Below are 19,893 nucleotides of genomic sequence, written 5' to 3'. Positions count from 1 at the left end.
TAAGACCAAAAAATATTATTGTACTGTCAAATTACTAGTATCAGAACTAGATATTCAGTCAGTATTAATGAAGCAATCTATAACAACATGTTGAAATTATTTACCAGTTTATAAGTTTGAAGAAGTGTATCTAAACTGCAACTTCTTAAAGCTTGTATGTATTTAGATCAGAAAGGACAAAGTCTATTGAATCACCACAGTAACAACAATAATAAGTGTTACAAAATGCATAGTTTATACCAGCTAGTGCAACTTAGTTTTTAAAATGCCTTATAGATATCAATAAGTACTGTCTATAAGGGTTTTCAACAATTTACTTCTTTTCTTTTTGCTTGTGTTGTTTTCCCACACACATATATATGTATAGTTTATATGAGTTTTATGACATACATATGGTTGGAATATAATTTAAGGTGTTGGTGTATGGCAACGTAATGGAGCCAGTGGTGCCTCCCATGGTGGTACTGGAGGTCAAGGTGCATGTGATAACTACCTTACTTGTAAACTGAGAAGAAGTCAGGCCTATGGTGATCTGTATGAACCTAAAATGTTTGGAAGTGGAGGTGCTGGGACTAAAGGAGGCTCAGGTGAGTTAATGTGATATTTGATGATAGAAAACTGATGGTAAAAATCTGATGTTAAAAATCTGATGTTAAAAATCTGATGTTTGAAATCTGACATTAGAAAACTGATATTATAGAAAGCTGGGTATTTCATCTCTATCAATCCAAATGTTTAGCAGCAGAGATGTTAGGTCTAAGATAAGTGCAGGTTAGAAGCAGTTGAATAAACTATGAAAAAACTAAGATACCAGATTTAAAATTTTGTATGCCAGGCATGTGTTTTTTTACATGATGAACCACAGCAAGTGCAGCTTCAATCTGGAGTTTTATATAAAAAAAAAAAAAACCAAAAAGACTAATCACATGAAAAAGAACAAAGATGAAAATACACATTGTTGGCTTTTTTGCATTTTATGTTTTCATAAAGTATTTGTAACCTATATTTTGTTTGTAGGAGGAGGACGATTAGAGATAGCTGTAGATCATACCCTGACAGTAGATGGACATATCATGGCTAACAGTGAGGATGTACTGTATACCACGTCCTGGGCTATGTCTAGTGGTGGCAGTGGTGGCAGTATTCTCATCAACACTGTCAATTATACAGGTAACTTGTCAGATCCACATCAGAGATGCAACTAATCGTCGGACCTTAGGGGCAGAATTTATGCAGGTCCGGCAAAACTCGTTGCTGTACAGGACCTGATGGCCGGCAATATTTTATTTTTTTGCTTGGGTCAGCCAAAACTTAATTCCCCTTCAGTCCCGGCAGAGTATTTTGTTCATAAAAATGTGATTTTACAACCACGTTGCATGATTAGATAGAACAACATTCAAGGCTTCAATTACATAAATAGAAATCAGGAGTTCAAACTGTTTTAATTATAAATATTATAGCCTGACACAACTTCCAAATATCCTTCCTTAAAAAATAAAAAGTAAACCTTTGGCAGTATAAATTTCAGTTTTGAAATTGTATGTTTGACATTGTTAATTTATTGAAATATTTATATCTTACGCAGTTGACTAGTTGTAACAGAGAATACACACCATTGGTTTGAAAAATGATGTATCTTTGACCTCCGTAGCAGAGTTAAAAAAATATAAGAGTCACTGAATTTTCACAATATATTTCAGATCGTCTGTTGTTTTGATGTAAACGATTATTTTATTTTTTAAACTTTTCTTTCAAATTAGTTTTAATCCATAAAAAAAGTAAAAACATTGCTTGACTGTACCTTGAGTGGAATATCTATATCCAAATTAAATTAATTAAAGCTGTAATCCATGATCACAAATTGAATGCTTTGTTTTCAATTGTTGAAAGCCATGATCTTTTTGGTGGGAAAATTCGGGAAACCCATTAAAAGGAAACAGTTACATTTCATTGTTATTTATAGACAGTAAGTATGTCATTTTGATTAACTGCTAATATTTATTCATGAAAAATTAACAATTTCTTAGGGTGAAACTGATAATACTTAAATACTCTACATCTAGGGATATGGAAAAAAGAGGGGGGGGCTGTTTTTTTTCTTTCTCATAATATTACAAACATAGATTATTTTGAGTGAAAATATAGGTCTGGCAAAAATGTGATGGGTCTGGCAAAACTTGGTACCCTGTAGGCCCCAATGTCTAACAGGAAAAAAACTGTTTGCATCTCTGCCACACCAGGGCAAAGTCAGCAAGAGACATTGGTTATCACTTATCTAACTTAATCTTGTTGATGAAAATTGTTAAGTTACTATATCTGGGGTGAATTTAAAAAAAAAAAAAAATTAGGAACATTAAAGATATTTATATTTCTATGTTTATAAATGTATAAAAGTAACAAAAGATAGTCTGTAAAGTATATTTAAACAAGATTTACGTTTTAATTTTAGGCAGTCACACGGGACACATCCAGGCTCTAGGAGGTATAGGAGACCCAAGCTATGGTGGAGGTGGTGCAGGAGGGAGGATTGCCCTGTATCAAAGCTCTCACTATACCATCCCTCCCTACAGAGGTTCTTATGACACATGGGGTGGCAAGGGTAATGCTAACACAGGAGCAGAAGCAGGGGCATCAGGTGTAGCGTACGTAAAGAACACAACATCCATGTACTCACAAGTTCTGGTTGATAACAATGGAGAGTTTATCAGGGATGAACATTACGCTATAAATAACGAAGGCTACAGACTTGACTTTAGTATCCCAGAATCCAGTTACTCAACTTCTAGATCTTACGTGTCTACAGCGGGTCATACCGTACAGTCCTCGACAGGAAGCTATACAAACTACCATTACTGGTACTACTGTTATTACAACATGGGAGACAGCTCATCGTACTTGTTGATGAATTTGTTTGACCAAACTTTTGACAATAACAGACATCATTACTTCCTATCTAGTGGACCGTCTACTACTGTCACTATACAACTAACAGCTGAAGCATTTGTCACAAAGTTAAAGATATATCCTACAAAATCATTTCAGTCAAAATTTAAGGTTTGTACAAATATCTTTTAACAGTTATTATACTCACAGAGTACTTGAGAGTCACTTCACATGTTTTATGGTACCAACAGCAAGCAATATGTACACAAAAAGTATTTGATAATGCATATTTAAGGCGTTTAAATATCAATTAATGAAATTTAATCTTTCAACCATATTTAGAACAAAGACATATTAATGTAGAATGAATAGATACCATGAAAAGTAAATCAAAACTTTTTTGTGCAAGCTCACTTACTTTGTAATATTATCCCTACCTTACAAGTCTGCCCTTATTCCTAATGCTGCATGCTTTGTGGAGAAGCAGGCTATGCCAATTTTTTTTAGTAATTTCTATTTCCGAGACTGATTCTTGGCACGTTATATATTCAGTTAAGAATTTACATTTACCCTTCATGAAATTAAAAAAATACTAGTTTTATCAGAAAATGTTTTATAAACGTTTTTATCACTTTTATATCTTAATTTCGAATTTTTATTTCTTTTTTTTAAGGTGACAGGTTACCTACAAGGCAGTTCCTTTGCTGTAACTAGTACATATGTAGAACCAAGGAATCCAGTCATCCAGGGATCCTATGTTGAGCTCCCTGTCATGAGGGATGCTGATCTATTTCAGATAGAAGTAGTATCAACAAATCCATGGTGGTCCTGTTCATACAAAGCCTCCCTCACAGAGCTTGAAATTTTTGCTGATGCTAAAAATATTTATGACAGGTAGATTTGCATGGTTTAATGCTTAATTTAGTAGTTAAATGATTAGATGTTATTTAAAAATATGAAGATGTGGTAGTATTGCCAATGAGACAACTATCCACAAGAGATTAAATGACACAGAAATTAACAAATATAGGTCTCCAACAATGAGAAAAGTCTACCACATAGTATGCTATGAAAGGCCCTGAAATGACAAATGTATAACAATTCAAGTGAGAAAACAAATGACCTAATTTACGTACAAAACAATGATTTAAAAACATGTGTTACACAGCTAAAAACAACAACCTTTGAATTACAGGATTCTCACAGAAGTAATTGTTTTGCATATGTCATTATTAGGTTGGCTAAAAAAATATTCACCTTTACAAAAAAAAAGTGCATTCTTAAATTCGTATCTTGTTTTCTACGGCAAGCTATAGTGATCTATATCTGTTTACCTTTAGGTACAAATTTGGAGTGTTAGATGGAGCCACCACATGGATCTTTGCCAAGTCAGACAATGAACAGTTTGACTTTAATGAGTTGACAGTACAAGGAGGGGGACATTTGGCCTTTAATTCTTCTGTTAGTCTGACATCAAATGTTAATATTGATGTGGAAATGTTTTATGGAGATAAAACAGGTTTGTATTATTATTTGTATTGGTCCTTATGATATTTTGGACCTAACGGTCAATATTTTTAGATTAACCAATTAGAAAAATATTATTTAACAACACTATTTTTTATGTTTTCACAGGATTGTAAGCCATTAGCTAGATAGATGATAAGTTTTGTTTTTTATTTATGCAAGGTTGAATTCCATGAACTTTTTAACAAATAAGGTTTTTAAGTTTTAGGCTTATATGTGAACAGAATTGTGATCTAAATTATCTGTTATAACATATTGTCTCCCTTTAATTGTTTCAGGTTATATCCACATTGGTTACAACCAGGACTTGTTTGTCAACAACACAGATTCTGATATACCATTCAATGCACATGTGTATGAAAATGGTAAAGCAACCTATCCTCCAAGACCATTCTTCTACCAGACACACCTTCATACTTCAGGGGAGGTAAGTCTATGGTTATTTTCCTCAAAATACAATAAATTGTTTCTAGTTTTGCAATTGTCTATTGCTCACTTGTTTGATTTTCTGAATTGTCATTTGTTTCATTTTTGGTGGCTTTGCTGTAAACTCACATGAGTGCAGGATGTCGTGAATTGATCCACAGCTAGCCTAAGTTTAAACATTCTAGTGGTAGACAGCTTATAATCCTTTGATTCAGAAAAATCATGAATGTTTGGAAGCTATTTTCTTTTGCTTACTATTTATTATGTTAAGGATAAATTAACAGCTACAGTTTTCATTTCATTCTGATTTTCATAGTTTTAAAGAATTACTCCCCTTTGGTACAACTTACTCCATGCTATATTTGAATCAAATTTGTTTCACATTTGTATTCTATTTTTAGATCCAGGGTATAGAAGATCTGTATGTATTTGATGGAGGGAGTGATACCATAGACACTAATGGCAGTATAGGTATGACAACAGCAGCCAAAGTTTCACTGTTTTATTTTTCTATTTTTAGATCCAGGGTATAGAAGATCTGTATGTATTTGATGGAGGAAGTGTGACCGTTGACACTAATGGCAGTATAGGTATGACAACTCCAGCCAAGGTGTCACTGAAATCTTTACATGTACAAGACAAGGGTACATTCCACATGAATGCTTACACTAAAGATAAAACATTTATATTGGACTCTACTAATATTACTGTAAGTTTCTGTTATATGTTTATTTCTATGGTTTATTTCCATAAAATTTTAAGATCAGTACTTTATAGCTATATTTTATAATAAAGTCAGGTTGCCATGATTTGATTGATTAAATATTATGTAAATAAAAGGCATGATTGGCCGAGTGGTCTAAGTATTTCACCTACTGTATCACTAGCTTGTCAACTCTGAGGTTGTGATTTTGAACCTTGCACGTGCCAGGTCAAATCAACCCCAATCTAAATCATCCCAGCATGTCAATTTGCCTGCCAAAGGTGGGTGGTTCTCTCTCGGACACTCTGAATTCATTCACAAACAATAAATTAACTGCAGCAATATTGCAAATAGTGTTGAAACTGCTTTTAACACCAAAAAATTGATCAATTAACCAACCAATCAATAGATATGAAGTATGTCATTTGACCCTGGACCACCTAAACAGATGTCATTGCTCAAAAACTACTTTGTATTTGAGACATTTTATTTGTTCACTCTTTAAATAAATTTGATTTTCAGATATATGGTGGAGGTCATTTTAAATGTAGTACTGGACTGAATTTGACAACACACCATCTGTTTGCTATATACTCAGGAGGTTTGGTAGACCTGAATGGTCAAGGACATATCCTGGACATTGATTGGAACAAAGGATATGGTACAGGTAGGTAGATCAATGCAAAACATGACTCCTTTAAATGTCTTTCAACCAATCATTAGCTAGCAAATTTTCTACGTTTTATTGTACAATTTTTTGACACTTTCATCATAATTTATTGTAGATCAAAAGCAATTTTTTATTAGTTATTTCACTTTTATATACATAGTTGAAATTCTTTTTGACTGATTTCTTATAATTGTTTTGATTATTTGTCCAACACGTTTGTTTACTTGCATTTGCCTAATGGACACTTATACCTTATATTTGTTGAAATGTAAAAAGAAAGCTTTATAGATTTTCTTAGTTACAACAATTTTATGATAAATTCCGAATTCATTGATATGGATATTAGGAAAAACTTCTGAATTGAACGTAATAATTTCAGACCAAAGTAATAAAAATATATTATTACAATTTATTTTTATTTTTTTCTTGTAGGATCTTTGACAGGAGGAAGTGGTGGTGGCCACGGTGGCAGTGGTGGGCGTGGCTATGGACAGTATTCTGTGGGACAGGGTGATGATTCCTTGTACACACCAGTAGGTTATGGTAATCCTGGCGGGTATGGTAAATATAAAGGTAAATATACACATTTAGATCTAGGAAACATGTGTCTTGTTACCCCCAACTGATGCTTTATTGTATTATCTTATGTTACACATACGTTTGTAAAACTTTGTTGCTTTGCTTCTTATAGTCCAGTTTTTAAAAGGTTTGATTTGAATTGTATCTCTGCTATGGAAAAGGCATGAACCTGGTTAGAATTATTATTCCTTTAGTAAATAATGACAATTTATGATTGATTAATTCTGAACAGATTCCTTGCACTTCGATGTGGGTCTCATTGGGGTCTAAGCGTGACGCAGGATTGCTGACTTTTTGTAAGCGTGACCTATGAATGTAAAATTATTGTGCCATAAAAAAGGGAAATGAAGTCTAGTGGGACTTGGAAATTAACAAAAAATCGAGAATTGCATATGTACATAGTGTAAGCGGGATACAGGAATCGGACAAAACAGTAAGTGGGATCTGTGATCAACACCCCCTAATGAGACCCCCTTTAATGGCGATTAAATGCTACTATAGTTGTATTTATTGTCTTTATGCTGGTTATTGTTTATAATTGCTATTTTTAAACCTGATTCTCTGTAATTTAACAACAATTAATATTGGTTTATTTTCCTCAGATTCCCTGTACTTTGGAGACAGTGAGAATGGTAATGATTTAGTGTATGGACATACTGGTGGGGTTGGAGGAGGTAGAATTTACATCTACTCTAGACATGTAGACATTGATGGTACTATCTCAGTCAATGGAGAGAACCCTGGTACAGCCCTAGGAGAAGATGCAGGTTGGTTGACCTATAATATTTATTTTCATCCTGTAAATCTCAATTAAAAAAGTAAAACCACAAATAATACTTGAATGCATATGGTTATCTACTACTACCTTGAAGGTGTTTTAACTACCAAAGAGGTATGTTCTTGAGGAATTCTTCTAAAGAAGGTGGGTCAGGAGGTAGTGTTTGATTTTACTGTGATGGAAAAAGTATCAAATGAGGCTAGCGAAAAGGTTTTTTAGTGGGGGAAAAGGGGGGAGGTGAATACTTTAAATTTCTAATTGTTAATACAAAATCAAAGTTGGGAAAATGACAGACATCACTAATACTAAATTGAAAAAAACGAAGGTTTTTTAAACCACAACCAATTTTCATACATAACTAATGACAGAGCAACACAGACCACATCATTTACTATGTTTAGGTGTTTCAAGCAGAAATTTTGTACTCTGAGGATTGGGTAAAGTTTAAGTAACGTATTTTTATTGTATTATAGGGGGAGGATCAGGAGGCAGTGTATGGATTTATTGTGATGAGGTTGTTGGACATGGAGTTATAACAGCCAATGGAGGCAATGGTACAGGCCAAGGAGGAGGAGGAGGTGGTGGGAGGATATCTATACAGTCGGCCAATACAAACAAACTTAATATCACCTTGAAAGCATATGGAGGTATGAAAAACTTCTTTAATTTATAAGGTATTAATATTCGTTGGATACCAATTTTTATGCATTTAGTGGGTACAGGGGAACCACGAATTTAAATGTTCAACAAAATTCATATTTTCTACAGAAAGATATGCAGGCTTTGCAAAAACCACGAAATCAAATATCCACGAATATGCAAGTTTTTATCCATCCATGAAAATTTGTATCCACAAAAATAAATGAGTTCACAGTATCTTCTGTATATAAGGCCATCCCTCTGAAATGAAATCATTTTTACATCTTTGAAAAATTCTTAGAAGTATAGTTAAATTGTGTTAATAAACTCTACTCCCACTGACCTTTAGATTTAAGCACAGCTGACCAATAATATCTTTATTTTACTTCACTAAACAGTGATGTCTTTATTTAATCTAAATGGTTAAATCATATTTTTAGAAATGCATATTTAACTATGACACAGAAATCTAGATTTTGTAATGTTCAAATTATGAAGACTTAATTGTGTAATATAAGTGAAAAGTGTATTGATAATTGTGCTTTGATAAGTATTAATGATTTATCTATTATTCTGTTTGAATTTCAAAGGTGTAAGTAACTTTGAGACTGGTGGCGCTGGAACAAAATACATTGAATTATTTGATGCTGCAACTGGAACAGCTACAACTAAAGAACTACAGGTAGATAACAATGGTCACAAGTACCCCAGAGCTGCCATCGTAAGTTTTGGAGACCGGACCAATCTCCTGGATGGCAAGTACGAGGACATAAGTGAAGCTGGGGGCATAACTTGGCTATTCCATAGTGATCCAACCTACAAATTTGATACTGTCACCATATCAGGAAATGCCCATGTGGCTATTTTAAGTAACACATCAGCTGAAGATATTGATATCAGAGTTTATTATCTCTATGGTGATACTACAGGAGTGTTGCATGCTGGGATGAAACAGACATTTGGATTTACAAATGTGGATACTTACATGCCTATAAATATCCTGTCATACAGGTAATTGTTACTTACGGTGCGGTCCAGTTTATCCACGCACCTAAGACTTTTGACTTCACTTTATTAAACTGATAAAACAAATAATCAGGTAATATTTTGTAAACAAATTCACAATATACTTTAATTTTATAAAATCTGTATGTATTGTTTTTCATCCTAAATATTTTGTGTAATTGGTGTTCAAGATAAGCAAAATTTTGAGAGTTCTTCAAATGTCCGGTGATTTTGCACATGCTTGCTAAAAATAGCATATTTTTAATAAAAGAAAGATTTTATGCTACGAAATATTGTTGAACTTGAACCAAATAGACTGCCAAGAATGCAGAGTAAAATTTATGACCAAGTTAGGTGATGCACAATGTCACTGGCCACAGACACCATGTGGCCTTCAAATCATAAAACTTTCGAGTCAGTTTTTTGCACTCATACTCCAAAAACAACCAATCAAAATGCTTGATTTCATAATTTTTGTGCTCTGAGCACTGAGCAAAGTTTTATGACTTCCACAGTAGGGATTCCACTGTAATCTAAGAAAAACTGATCCACTGTTGATCAGTTGCATTTAAAAAAACATAAAGTTCTTTGCTTGTGATAGATTTAGTGAAAGCTAATTAAGTTGAGTACTACTGAATATTTTAGCTTCAAAGTCTTGAATAAATGTAATAGAAGATTTCAAATTTATAACACACTATAAAAAATATATTGTTCGGTGTAAAGTCTATTAAATCTAATTTAAGAAAACACCAATTGGAAATGAATTTGTGATTCAACAAATTTGTTAGTAAAAAGTGTATCTGATTGTGTGTTTTAGATATAGTTTTATAGAAATTCCACAAAGAATAACCATGAGAGAAGTTTGGGCTGAATTAAATGGTACTATCATAGGTTTAGAAGATATTTCTGTAGAGAATGGAGGTAAACTGTACATCTGGTCATATGCCAATACTGAGGGATCACCAGAGGGCACTCTCCAGCTTCCTAATATAGCTGTCAAGGCTGGTGGAAAATTTGAACCACTGACTACAGCAAATAACATTGTTATGAAAATCAATGTAACAACCATTACCATCAATGGGAATGGCTATGTGAGGACTAACCATCTTGAACTATATGCAGTTAACTGTACCATTGACTTGTCAGGTATGCAAATAAGGAATGGCAACCATTTTACACAAGTTTTTAGTATTTTCTGTACAAATCTTTACTCAAAAAGGAATCACTGGGGTAAATGTGATCTCCGTAACTGCAGTTACGTATATCCAAAGATGGCGGACGACTTTCTGGTCAATATTACTTTTATCGATTATGTAATAATGATGTACTATTCTTCGGAATTTCGTGTCTTATAGAACTAATTTCCTTAATTTGAAACTGAAATACTATGGGTTTTTCTCATAGTTTTACCGCTTACAGGAGAAATGGGTCGTCCAAAAAACCGCGATGATATGGGTAACTGAAAAAAATAAATTACCGTGGATATACGTAACTGGAAATATAGATATCCGTAACTGATTTCATTTCTATACATTTGTCCTTCTCGTTTGAGATGAAATTAGTGTCTCTGATTATCGAAATCTGAATTCTTCTTAAAAGTTTGTACAATATTGTGTGAAAATATATTGATTATGCTACCTATTCTGTATTTCTATATAGCCAATCCAGCAGCATTTCTAGTTAGCTATATACAGGTAGAGAAGGAACTTGTGTAGCTTATTTCAGACGAAACATTTGCAACCAAGACAAGCATATCGCGTAAAACGAAAAAAGTAAAACAACGAAAATACCAAGAAAAATTAAATACGGAAAGACCAAGCAAATGGCAAAATATAATTAAAAGCTCAACCACATCAAATTTATTGCTAACAACTGTCTTAAAAATATATTCCAGACTTGGTACAGACATTTACTTTTGTAAAAAAATGGAAGATTAAACCTAGTTGCGTAGCTTGCTAAGCCTCCCATTTGTATGACAGTCGCATAAATTATAATACATTATATTGACAACAATGTGTGAGCAAAACAAACAGATATAATATGTAAAATGGGGTACAGCAGTCAGCATTGTTTTATAGTCTTATTCCTTTCAAAACAAATAACTATTTTCAACAAAGAAAAACAAAGTAGCATACAGACAAAGAACATGAGCGAAAATAAAACAGACGAGTACAAAAATGACTGGTGCACGATAACACAATGGCGGGATGTATAAGTACCGAGCCACGCCAAAAGAATATCCTTTAAAATGGAACAAACCGAAAAGGTTAAAAATATAGACAGATAAAAAGAACGCCATCAATGATAAACAAAGTCATTACTTATAATCTATACAACAAGACCATCATGTACTATGTTTAAGACGTCTTTACACCAAATTCATTGGATGTGTAATGATGGATAGTTTAGTCTTAGATACATGCAATTATTTAGTAGCTGTTAATTCTTTGAACAAGTTGTTATTTTTACATCTGTTCTGAGTTTTCATTTTGTTGTTGGGATGTAAAAGTAACCTCCCTCGTCCAGTTTGGGTTTTTATCAGGTGTATTTTTATTTGTACCCATCTGATGAGTTTAGTTTAGTCTTTTTCAATGATTTTCTATAGTCGTCTGTTCACATGTTGTACTATTACAACGTTGTCCCAGGTTAGGGAAAGGGTTTGGCACCCGTGTATGTTTAATTTATCTCATCCTAGATACCAGGATAAAATTTTGTATTTACGCCAGACGAGCGTGTCGTCTACAAAAGACTGATCAGTATCCCGCTACTGTCTGTGTGTGTTTTAAGTCACGAGTCTGTAATTCAGTGGTTGTCGTTTGTTAATGCGTTAAATATTTGTTTTTCGTTAGTATTTTGAACATATTTAAGCTGTTAGTTTTCTAGTTTTAATTTTTTTTTTAAATTTGTCAATCCGGAACCATTTATGCGGCATGGCATTTAGTCATTGTTGAAGGCCTTATGGTGACCTATAGTTGTTAATTGCTGGGTCATTTGGTCTCTTGTGGAAAGTTGTCTCATTGGCAATTACAATGTATACTAAATTTTCTTTTTAATAATTGGTCTATCATTCACGCATTTTTTCAACTTATGAATTCGACGTTTACTCAGATACCTGATTATTTTGACACATTTGGACAAATTCTGGCTTAGTCTTCAATGAACATGTTGAACCACTGTGCTTTATTAGACAAATTAAAGGCATGAAGATATGTAGAAAGTAAATCAGATTGCATGGTATTCCTTTAGATTGCATTCGGATTGTTAACTGGTTCATTTGGAAGTTCTTTGATTGGTATTTTTCTAATGCTGTGATAATTGCTAATCTTTTTACCAATTTATGACAATTTTATTACAGAAAAATTGTTCGTCCGATCTATTAAAACCGAATGACGTAGAAACAACTAACAGTTACGGATATCCCTTTCTAAAAGTTTAATACAGTTACGGATATCAGTCTTTACAGTTACCCATATCATCGCGTATTTTTGGACGACCAATTTCTCCATTCAGCGGATAAACAATGACAAAGAACATAGTATTTCAGGTTCAAATTTAGTAAATAAGTTTATAAAGACACGAAATACCGAAGAATAGAACATAGTTATAACAAAACCGACACAACAAATATTGATCAGAAAGTCGTCCGCCATCTTTGGATATACGTAACTGCAGTTACGGAGATCACATTTACCCCAGTGGGAATGTAGAATGCAGTTTGTAAGTTAACTACCAAATGAAGACAAATAGCAAAAAGATTGCTTTGCAGTTTGTAGCACACAACTGTAAAAGTATTGATTTATATACAATGAAGATTGTTTGAATATTGTTTTCTTAAACCTTATAGTTACAGAAGACTGTATTGCAGTATAAATATAAAAATAAAAACCAAGTAATAAGAAATGCACTTCTCAAAACAGTTATTGCCAAACTATTTCAAGACACCTTTTGCAATCTTGCTGTTCAGTGTTAGTGAAGGCTTTATGTTGAAGGCTGTACTTAGACCTTTAATTGTTTTCTTTTTACACATTGTGACTTGGATGTAGAGTTGTCTTACTGGCATGTATACCACAATTTCTCATTTCTATATAAGACAAAAGAACTCCATTTTTTCAAACTTAGGAGGTATTCTCTCTAATAAACAATTTACCAAAAGCATTTAAGTTTCAGTAGCTGGTTCCTAATTTTTCAGTTTGACCTTGATTGTAATTTGATACTGCTATTCCAGTAGGGATTTGATAACATTGTTATTATGGTTTGTTTAGGTGAATTTCATGCTGATTTTACTGGACATGCTGGAGATATAGGACCAGGTGCAGGTTTAGCCCAGTCTAATCATGCTGGAGCCTCAGGGGGAGGTCATGGAGGCAGAGGAGGAAGATCTTATAGAGGATATTATTCTGCTGTGTCCTATGATTCTATATACATACCCAGTGAGATGGGAAGTGGAGGTGGGACTGGTTCTAATGGCGAGGGAGGTAGAGGTGGAGGTAAGCTTTCATTATTCCTTTGTTTGTTGAGAATTAGGTAGAGCTTAGTTAAAGCGAAGATCAAACAGATCTCTATTTTTTCCTAGACAATATTTTGTTGTTTTGTGAGTTTGTTGGTGTTCAACTGGCCTTTCACCACTTTTGACTATTTCATTGAGACAAGATTTTATTGGTAGGGAAAGCTGTAAACTGGCATTTAAGGTGGTACCCAACACTTTCACTAAAATTAATTTGGCTCGTTTAATTTTCAAAAGATTTTGCCAAAGTATTTACTTTGACCCTTTAACAAAAATATTAAAATATAAAAAAATTTGAACCAACCGTTTTGTCAGAAAAATTACACTGGTTATATAGCAATTTGACAAACACCAATTTTGATCATTGAGAAGCTTAATATTCCTTTTACAACACAACGTAATTAAAAAGTTTAAATGACTTTACAGAGTTATCTCCCGGTAGTGTTAGGTACTACCTTAATTAAGATTGGAGTTAAACACACCTATCACCAGCAAGGTTGGAACTCACAACCTTAAAGTTCAGAAAGTATTTTTGTAACCATTTGAAAGTGCAAAATAATTCTAATATACAGAGAAGAACGAACAAGAGACAGTATTTTCTTAAGTTCTTAATTTAAATTACACTGAAATCTTTTTTTCATTTTAAAAGTCTGTACACATTTTTTACTTTAAAGGCATAATACACATGTATATATCTGATGAGCTGAGAGTTGAAGGACGACTTCACTCTAATGGAGAGACCGGAGGAGGTACCACAGGAGGTGCTGGGGCTGGAGGTAGTATCTATGTTGTGGTGGGACATCTAGATGGAGCAGGCAGTATAGAAACATTTGGAGGGGCAGGTATGGAATATTTTTGCCTTTTTTACAACAGTGCAGTAGTGGGGGATACAATTGCATCAGTTTATATCTATTCAATTCGGTAATCTAAACCTTACCAACACAAGACAAACTTATTTATTTTATTATATTCAGTAGTAATCACCATGAAGAATGGTTGACCTATGGCCATACTCAAGGTTAGAGCTCAGTTCAACTAAAGTCATGATAAATAGCAAATAATGTATACAGATTTAGTTTTTAGCTTAGTCACATACCAGTATTCATGGTCCAAGATTGAGGCTCTTTAACATACACATGTAAGAAAGACCATATAACTTGATTGGTCTTCATTGAAATTTTATTTATAGTTACTATATAGAGAAGAAAATTACTCATTTCTTTTCAAGGTCAGAGTTAAAGATCATGAACTAAACTTTAACATTGGCACCATAGAAAACTGCTTTATTTGAATTATATGTTACTCTGAGAAAATTCATCAGTTTTCTCCATTCATCTAATGTTGACTACTTTTACAAATTAAGACTTGATGGAGAGTTGTCTCATTGGCACTTATACTACAACTTCTTATATCTTGGTATTATGGACTCATATATTTACCTATATAACTTTTACATAGAAAGTACTTATTAATCCTGTAGAACAAATATTGAAGCGTTTTATTAAATTGGTCTTCCTCTTTGTGAAAGAACAATCACAACAATCAATAAAACTTTTTTTTAACTACAGGAAGTACCAATGGCGGTGGAGGTGCAGGAGGCAGAATAGGTATTTATCACACAGGAGAAAACCATTTCACAGGAGAATTTCTCATTCATGGTGGCTCTGGCACATCTGGATATGGTGGCTCAGGGACTCTCTACTTAGAGGATCAGACAAATGCAGCATCTCCCAACAAACATCTTACTCTTGATAATGGCGGGTACACTGCCTCGGATCAAATTGAGGAAGTAGAGAAAATAGACCTTTCTAAGCTGTCTTTGGATTCAACACAATTTGGGTTCTATTCTTACAATGACATTCACATCCACACAGACAATAGTTCAGATGATTATCCAAACCTAGGACTCTTGACTGATGGACGTTTATCTACGAGTTACTACTATCCAGTGGATGACTTGATAATTACTGTAGAAATACCTCATTTATTGTTTGTGGACCATGTTAGAGTTTACCCAACATGTCACAGGTATTTTCAATATATTTCTATGATTTAAATATATGTATGGTTTAAGTGAAAAACACTACTGGCATTTTTGTCATACTTGAAAAAGTTTTTTTTTTTGGTAAAAAATTTACAATAGAAATTCATTTTGTAAATCTTTGGGACACACACTAAATTTTTAGTTATTTTATTTTAATCTATAACAATCAATTATATAACAGCTGAGTGAAAAATGATTGATTAAATTCACCATAACTATTTTTTGAGTTACGGATATAACACTATCTTGAAAAATGTCATGTTAAACAAATACTTCCATTTTGTTAGCTGTATAGTGCATACATGTGGCATACATATATATGATGTCTGCTTGATATTAATGAGACAGCAGCTCTACAACATAATAAGACAAGAAATCTAATTGCAATTACACATGTATTAAGTTTCCTCTGTGGTACATCATAAATGTAGGTAAAATGTAATAAAAACCAATATCCAAGCTGCCAAATAGTAAGGATTTAAACCTTAAGATAGGATACTCTACTGGTTCCTTTGTAACACTATTGACAATAAATTTTGCTGTATGAATTGCCATGTCTTTATATACATTTGTATTACAGTTCATACAGGAGTAATTATGCTGTAAAGACAATGTCTGGATCAACTCTGATGGACAGAACAGATGGTTATATCAATACGACTGGATGTGATACTCAGAATAATAATACACACTATGGCAAAGTTGTCATTCAAGATTATGTTGACAAGGTACTTGCTCAATTGACTTTCTTATGGATAATATTACCTGAAGTGTATACTAGAATGTTGTTGGTTGATTATATTGATAGGTGTGGATATTTTATTTGTTGTTTTATTGTTGGAATATATAAATGTGCAATGAAATTATGCATACCTTAAGGCTTATAAAACTATAAAAGACTCCATGATTGCAGAAAAGAATGTTTGGCTAATATATAAAAATGTGTGATGATATCCTGATTTACCCACTTTTAATTACAGGTATATACAACATAAGGTGTTCCCTTGCTACAACATATCCAATGATAATTTGTAATTTTAAAAATCACCATCAATCAATAGTTGATTTACTAAAATTTGATTGATTATATTGCAAATTATCAAAGTTCTCTTAATATTTAACCTTTGTTACAAAATAACCATTGATGATATATATATATGCTTTGTAGATTTATATATATCTTGAGAAGACCAGTGACTATGCAGCTCTTAGTGAGTTTGAGATTTACATTAGTGAAGATTTTACAACAAATGAGCAAGATGTTTACTCAAACTCTCCTGGAGCAGGTTATATCATGCACAGTGTAGATCAACTGGAGAAATATGAGTTTGATAAGGTAAACAAAATTAAAGGTGTATAAGAATTTAGAGACTGGAGGTTGTTTAACCCCTGCCCTGAAAGTCATTTTAGCTATATTTTAAAAAATGCCATATAAGCAGGAGGTTTGGCTAGTCATAAAACCAGGTTCAACAGACCATTTTTTCTTAAAATGTCCTGTACCAAGTCAAGAAAATTGGCAGTTGTTATCAAATAGTTTGTTTCTATATATATTTTGGTGTTTGTTTTTGTTGCAGTTCAGTGTTTCTTTTGTTCTTTTGTGTTCCTCTTATAATTGATGTGTTACACTAGTTTTGGTTTGTGACCCTGATTTGTTTTTGCTTATTCTATTTATGACTATTGAATAGCAGTATGCCATTGTTGCCTTTATCTATAAAATATAACAATTAAGAATTGATTATCCAGTCACACATGTTTGATATTAACACACTTGTTTTTAGCTGACTGTAAAAGGAGGAGCCTCTTTAGAGATGTCCAGTAATGATGCTTGGCTATACGTACATGAAACAGAAGGTGACAATACTGGACGGGTCACTATCAGAGTTAGCCAGACCATGACCACTTCAATGGATCAAGAATTACTAGAATTCAGTGTCCTAACACAGAGACAATCACATCTTCAACTACCTCCCTCAATTACATGCAGGGAGGTAGATCTTGTCATAAAAGGTAAATATGTTCTTGTATTAACCAGAAAATAGTAATTATATTTGATTAATTTTGTTTTTGAAATACAAGAATTTAATCACTACTGTCACTTTTGATATAAAAACACTATTCCAAATAAAAAATAAAGAAATAAAGAAACATTTGTGACATTATTGCACTGACAGGAGGAACTGAAGTTCCATTATTGAAATTGCCTGTGAATTTTGTACACATTTTTTTGTATACAGCATCTTCTGAATGCATTAATTAAAATCTCTCATATTTGTCTATTGATTATGAGTTGATTAGAATAACAATAAATTAATCAATAAACTCTGTATTGACCAAGGTATTATAATTCTTCAAAATGTAAAAATTAAGCTACATTTTGATTAATTAAGCAACTTTTTATATGAAAATGAATTGCAGTGCTTAAATATGTATGGCATGGGAAAGATAAAACGTCATTTTAAAAATAAAAATAAATCATAGCTAAAATAAAAAGTATGTGATTAAAGACTGATGTAGGTATTTGTTTCCTTCAGGATATTTTGAGACTATATAGGTATTTGTTTCTTTCAGGACATTTTGAGACCATGGAGAATGTGACAGTGAATGCCTATTGTAGACTGACCATTGACCACTATGAACCAACAGTAAATAAGATTGACCATCTGGATATTAAAACTTTTGGTGATATGAGCGTAACAACAAACAGAGAGGCACTAACCACATTAGTAGGCACAACTTTAACGGTCAGGAGTGGGGCTCAGGTACAGCTAATACCTATATTTTCAATAATTCTTCAAAAGAGTATTTAGGGAATGAACTTAAGATTTGTTATGCTTTATAGAAAGTAATAAATCTATAGTTAAAGTAATTGGATTTGACTTTTTCTCTTTTTTACATCAAATTTGCAGGTCTGAAAATTTGAAATGTTCTCCCAACCCAACTAAACTTACTACAAATGATTCATCAGTCAGTTGAAAATTTCAGCAAATTAACAATTACATGTACATGTACTACTTGATGATGGCTATAATTGTGAACTTTCTTTTTATGAAAATGTGTTTTTTTATTGTTGAAGACCTTAGATTATATCTACTTATTTAATATAACAAGTTTTTTTTATTTTTGCAGCTGTTTTCAAATGACTTAAAGCTTAGCTATACCAATATTACAATAGAGCCATATGGATTGTTGTTTGTTGATAAAGGTGTACCTGAGATAGAAAGAGAAACAGGTATATATTTTGTTGTGGGAAGCACATAGTATATTGATAAAAACAAATTTCTAAAAAAGAGTAAATGAATGGACCAAAATTTCAATTGCAGTTTCCCTTTGTTGGTTTCATAGGTGGCAAGTTGCTGATGAATTTTCAATGAAAAATTGTAAAAGCTATGGTTATACATATACATTGTTCTATAAATGTGTGTAATGTTAAAGTCAGAAATGGAATATGTTCTCAGTAAATTGTCAAATGTTTGCTTGTTGTGAAATTGATGAACTAGCTAATATTGTCTTTATTTGATACTAGGAGTTTTCAAAATGATGCAGTGCAATTTTTATTGTTGATCAAATGAATTTTGTCCATATGAAAACCACTTATTGGTGTAAGTATTATAGTAGATGAGTTTAATTTTAGGAATTGGGAGAGGATACTCAAGCCCAACTGGTTGTTCTGGAGGTGGCCATGGGGGTAATGGAGGTCAAGGAGAAGGTCAGATTGTAGTTGGTGCCGGTGACGGGTCATATCTTCAACCAACAACATTTGGAAAAGATGGAGGACATTCAAACTTCCCTCATGTTGGAGGTCGAGGAGGAGGAAGACTAGAACTTAATGTTACACATACATTAACCGTAGATGGTGAATTAACAGCAAGGGGAGGTGACTGGTGGTCATATCAGTCTGGTGGTGGCAGTGGTGGAAGTATTTACATCCACACATGGACTATAGATGGAGATGGAATAATTGATGGATCAGGAGGAGTAGGTTACGATGGTCCAGCTACCTCCCATGGAGGAGGGGGTGGTGGAGGTAGAATAGCCCTCTATTATACCTACGACTTTTATGTTGGTAAGTTGAATATTGACAACCATCTGTACCTATAGCATATGTAGCTAAAGTACAAATTGTACTATGGTAATG

At 33.1% G+C, this 19,893-nt stretch overlaps 1 protein-coding gene across 1 annotated transcript in view; it reads left to right on the top strand.

The window, feature by feature from the left end:
• The window catches only part of LOC139489686 (uncharacterized), a 56,675-nt gene that overhangs the window by 35,729 nt on the left and 1,053 nt on the right, over positions 1–19,893 (top strand). Inside the window, exons 29-50 of the mRNA XM_071276400.1 lie at positions 414–587; positions 1,018–1,170; positions 2,450–3,054; positions 3,557–3,777; positions 4,224–4,402; positions 4,689–4,837; positions 5,357–5,545; positions 6,062–6,206; positions 6,642–6,782; positions 7,391–7,555; positions 8,040–8,213; positions 8,796–9,216; positions 10,028–10,356; positions 13,473–13,697; positions 14,389–14,556; positions 15,283–15,742; positions 16,339–16,486; positions 16,927–17,094; positions 17,537–17,765; positions 18,327–18,517; positions 18,885–18,987; positions 19,390–19,821. Of these exons, the coding sequence (XP_071132501.1) occupies positions 414–587; positions 1,018–1,170; positions 2,450–3,054; positions 3,557–3,777; positions 4,224–4,402; positions 4,689–4,837; positions 5,357–5,545; positions 6,062–6,206; positions 6,642–6,782; positions 7,391–7,555; positions 8,040–8,213; positions 8,796–9,216; positions 10,028–10,356; positions 13,473–13,697; positions 14,389–14,556; positions 15,283–15,742; positions 16,339–16,486; positions 16,927–17,094; positions 17,537–17,765; positions 18,327–18,517; positions 18,885–18,987; positions 19,390–19,821 (5,169 nt within the window). The remainder of the gene's footprint in view (positions 1–413; positions 588–1,017; positions 1,171–2,449; positions 3,055–3,556; positions 3,778–4,223; positions 4,403–4,688; positions 4,838–5,356; positions 5,546–6,061; positions 6,207–6,641; positions 6,783–7,390; positions 7,556–8,039; positions 8,214–8,795; positions 9,217–10,027; positions 10,357–13,472; positions 13,698–14,388; positions 14,557–15,282; positions 15,743–16,338; positions 16,487–16,926; positions 17,095–17,536; positions 17,766–18,326; positions 18,518–18,884; positions 18,988–19,389; positions 19,822–19,893) is intronic.

The sequence above is a fragment of the Mytilus edulis genome, chromosome 1 (assembly GCF_963676685.1).
Source record: "Mytilus edulis chromosome 1, xbMytEdul2.2, whole genome shotgun sequence".
Taxonomy (NCBI): Eukaryota; Metazoa; Mollusca; class Bivalvia; order Mytilida; family Mytilidae; genus Mytilus; species Mytilus edulis.
This window is presented reverse-complemented; position numbering and strand designations above follow the sequence as displayed.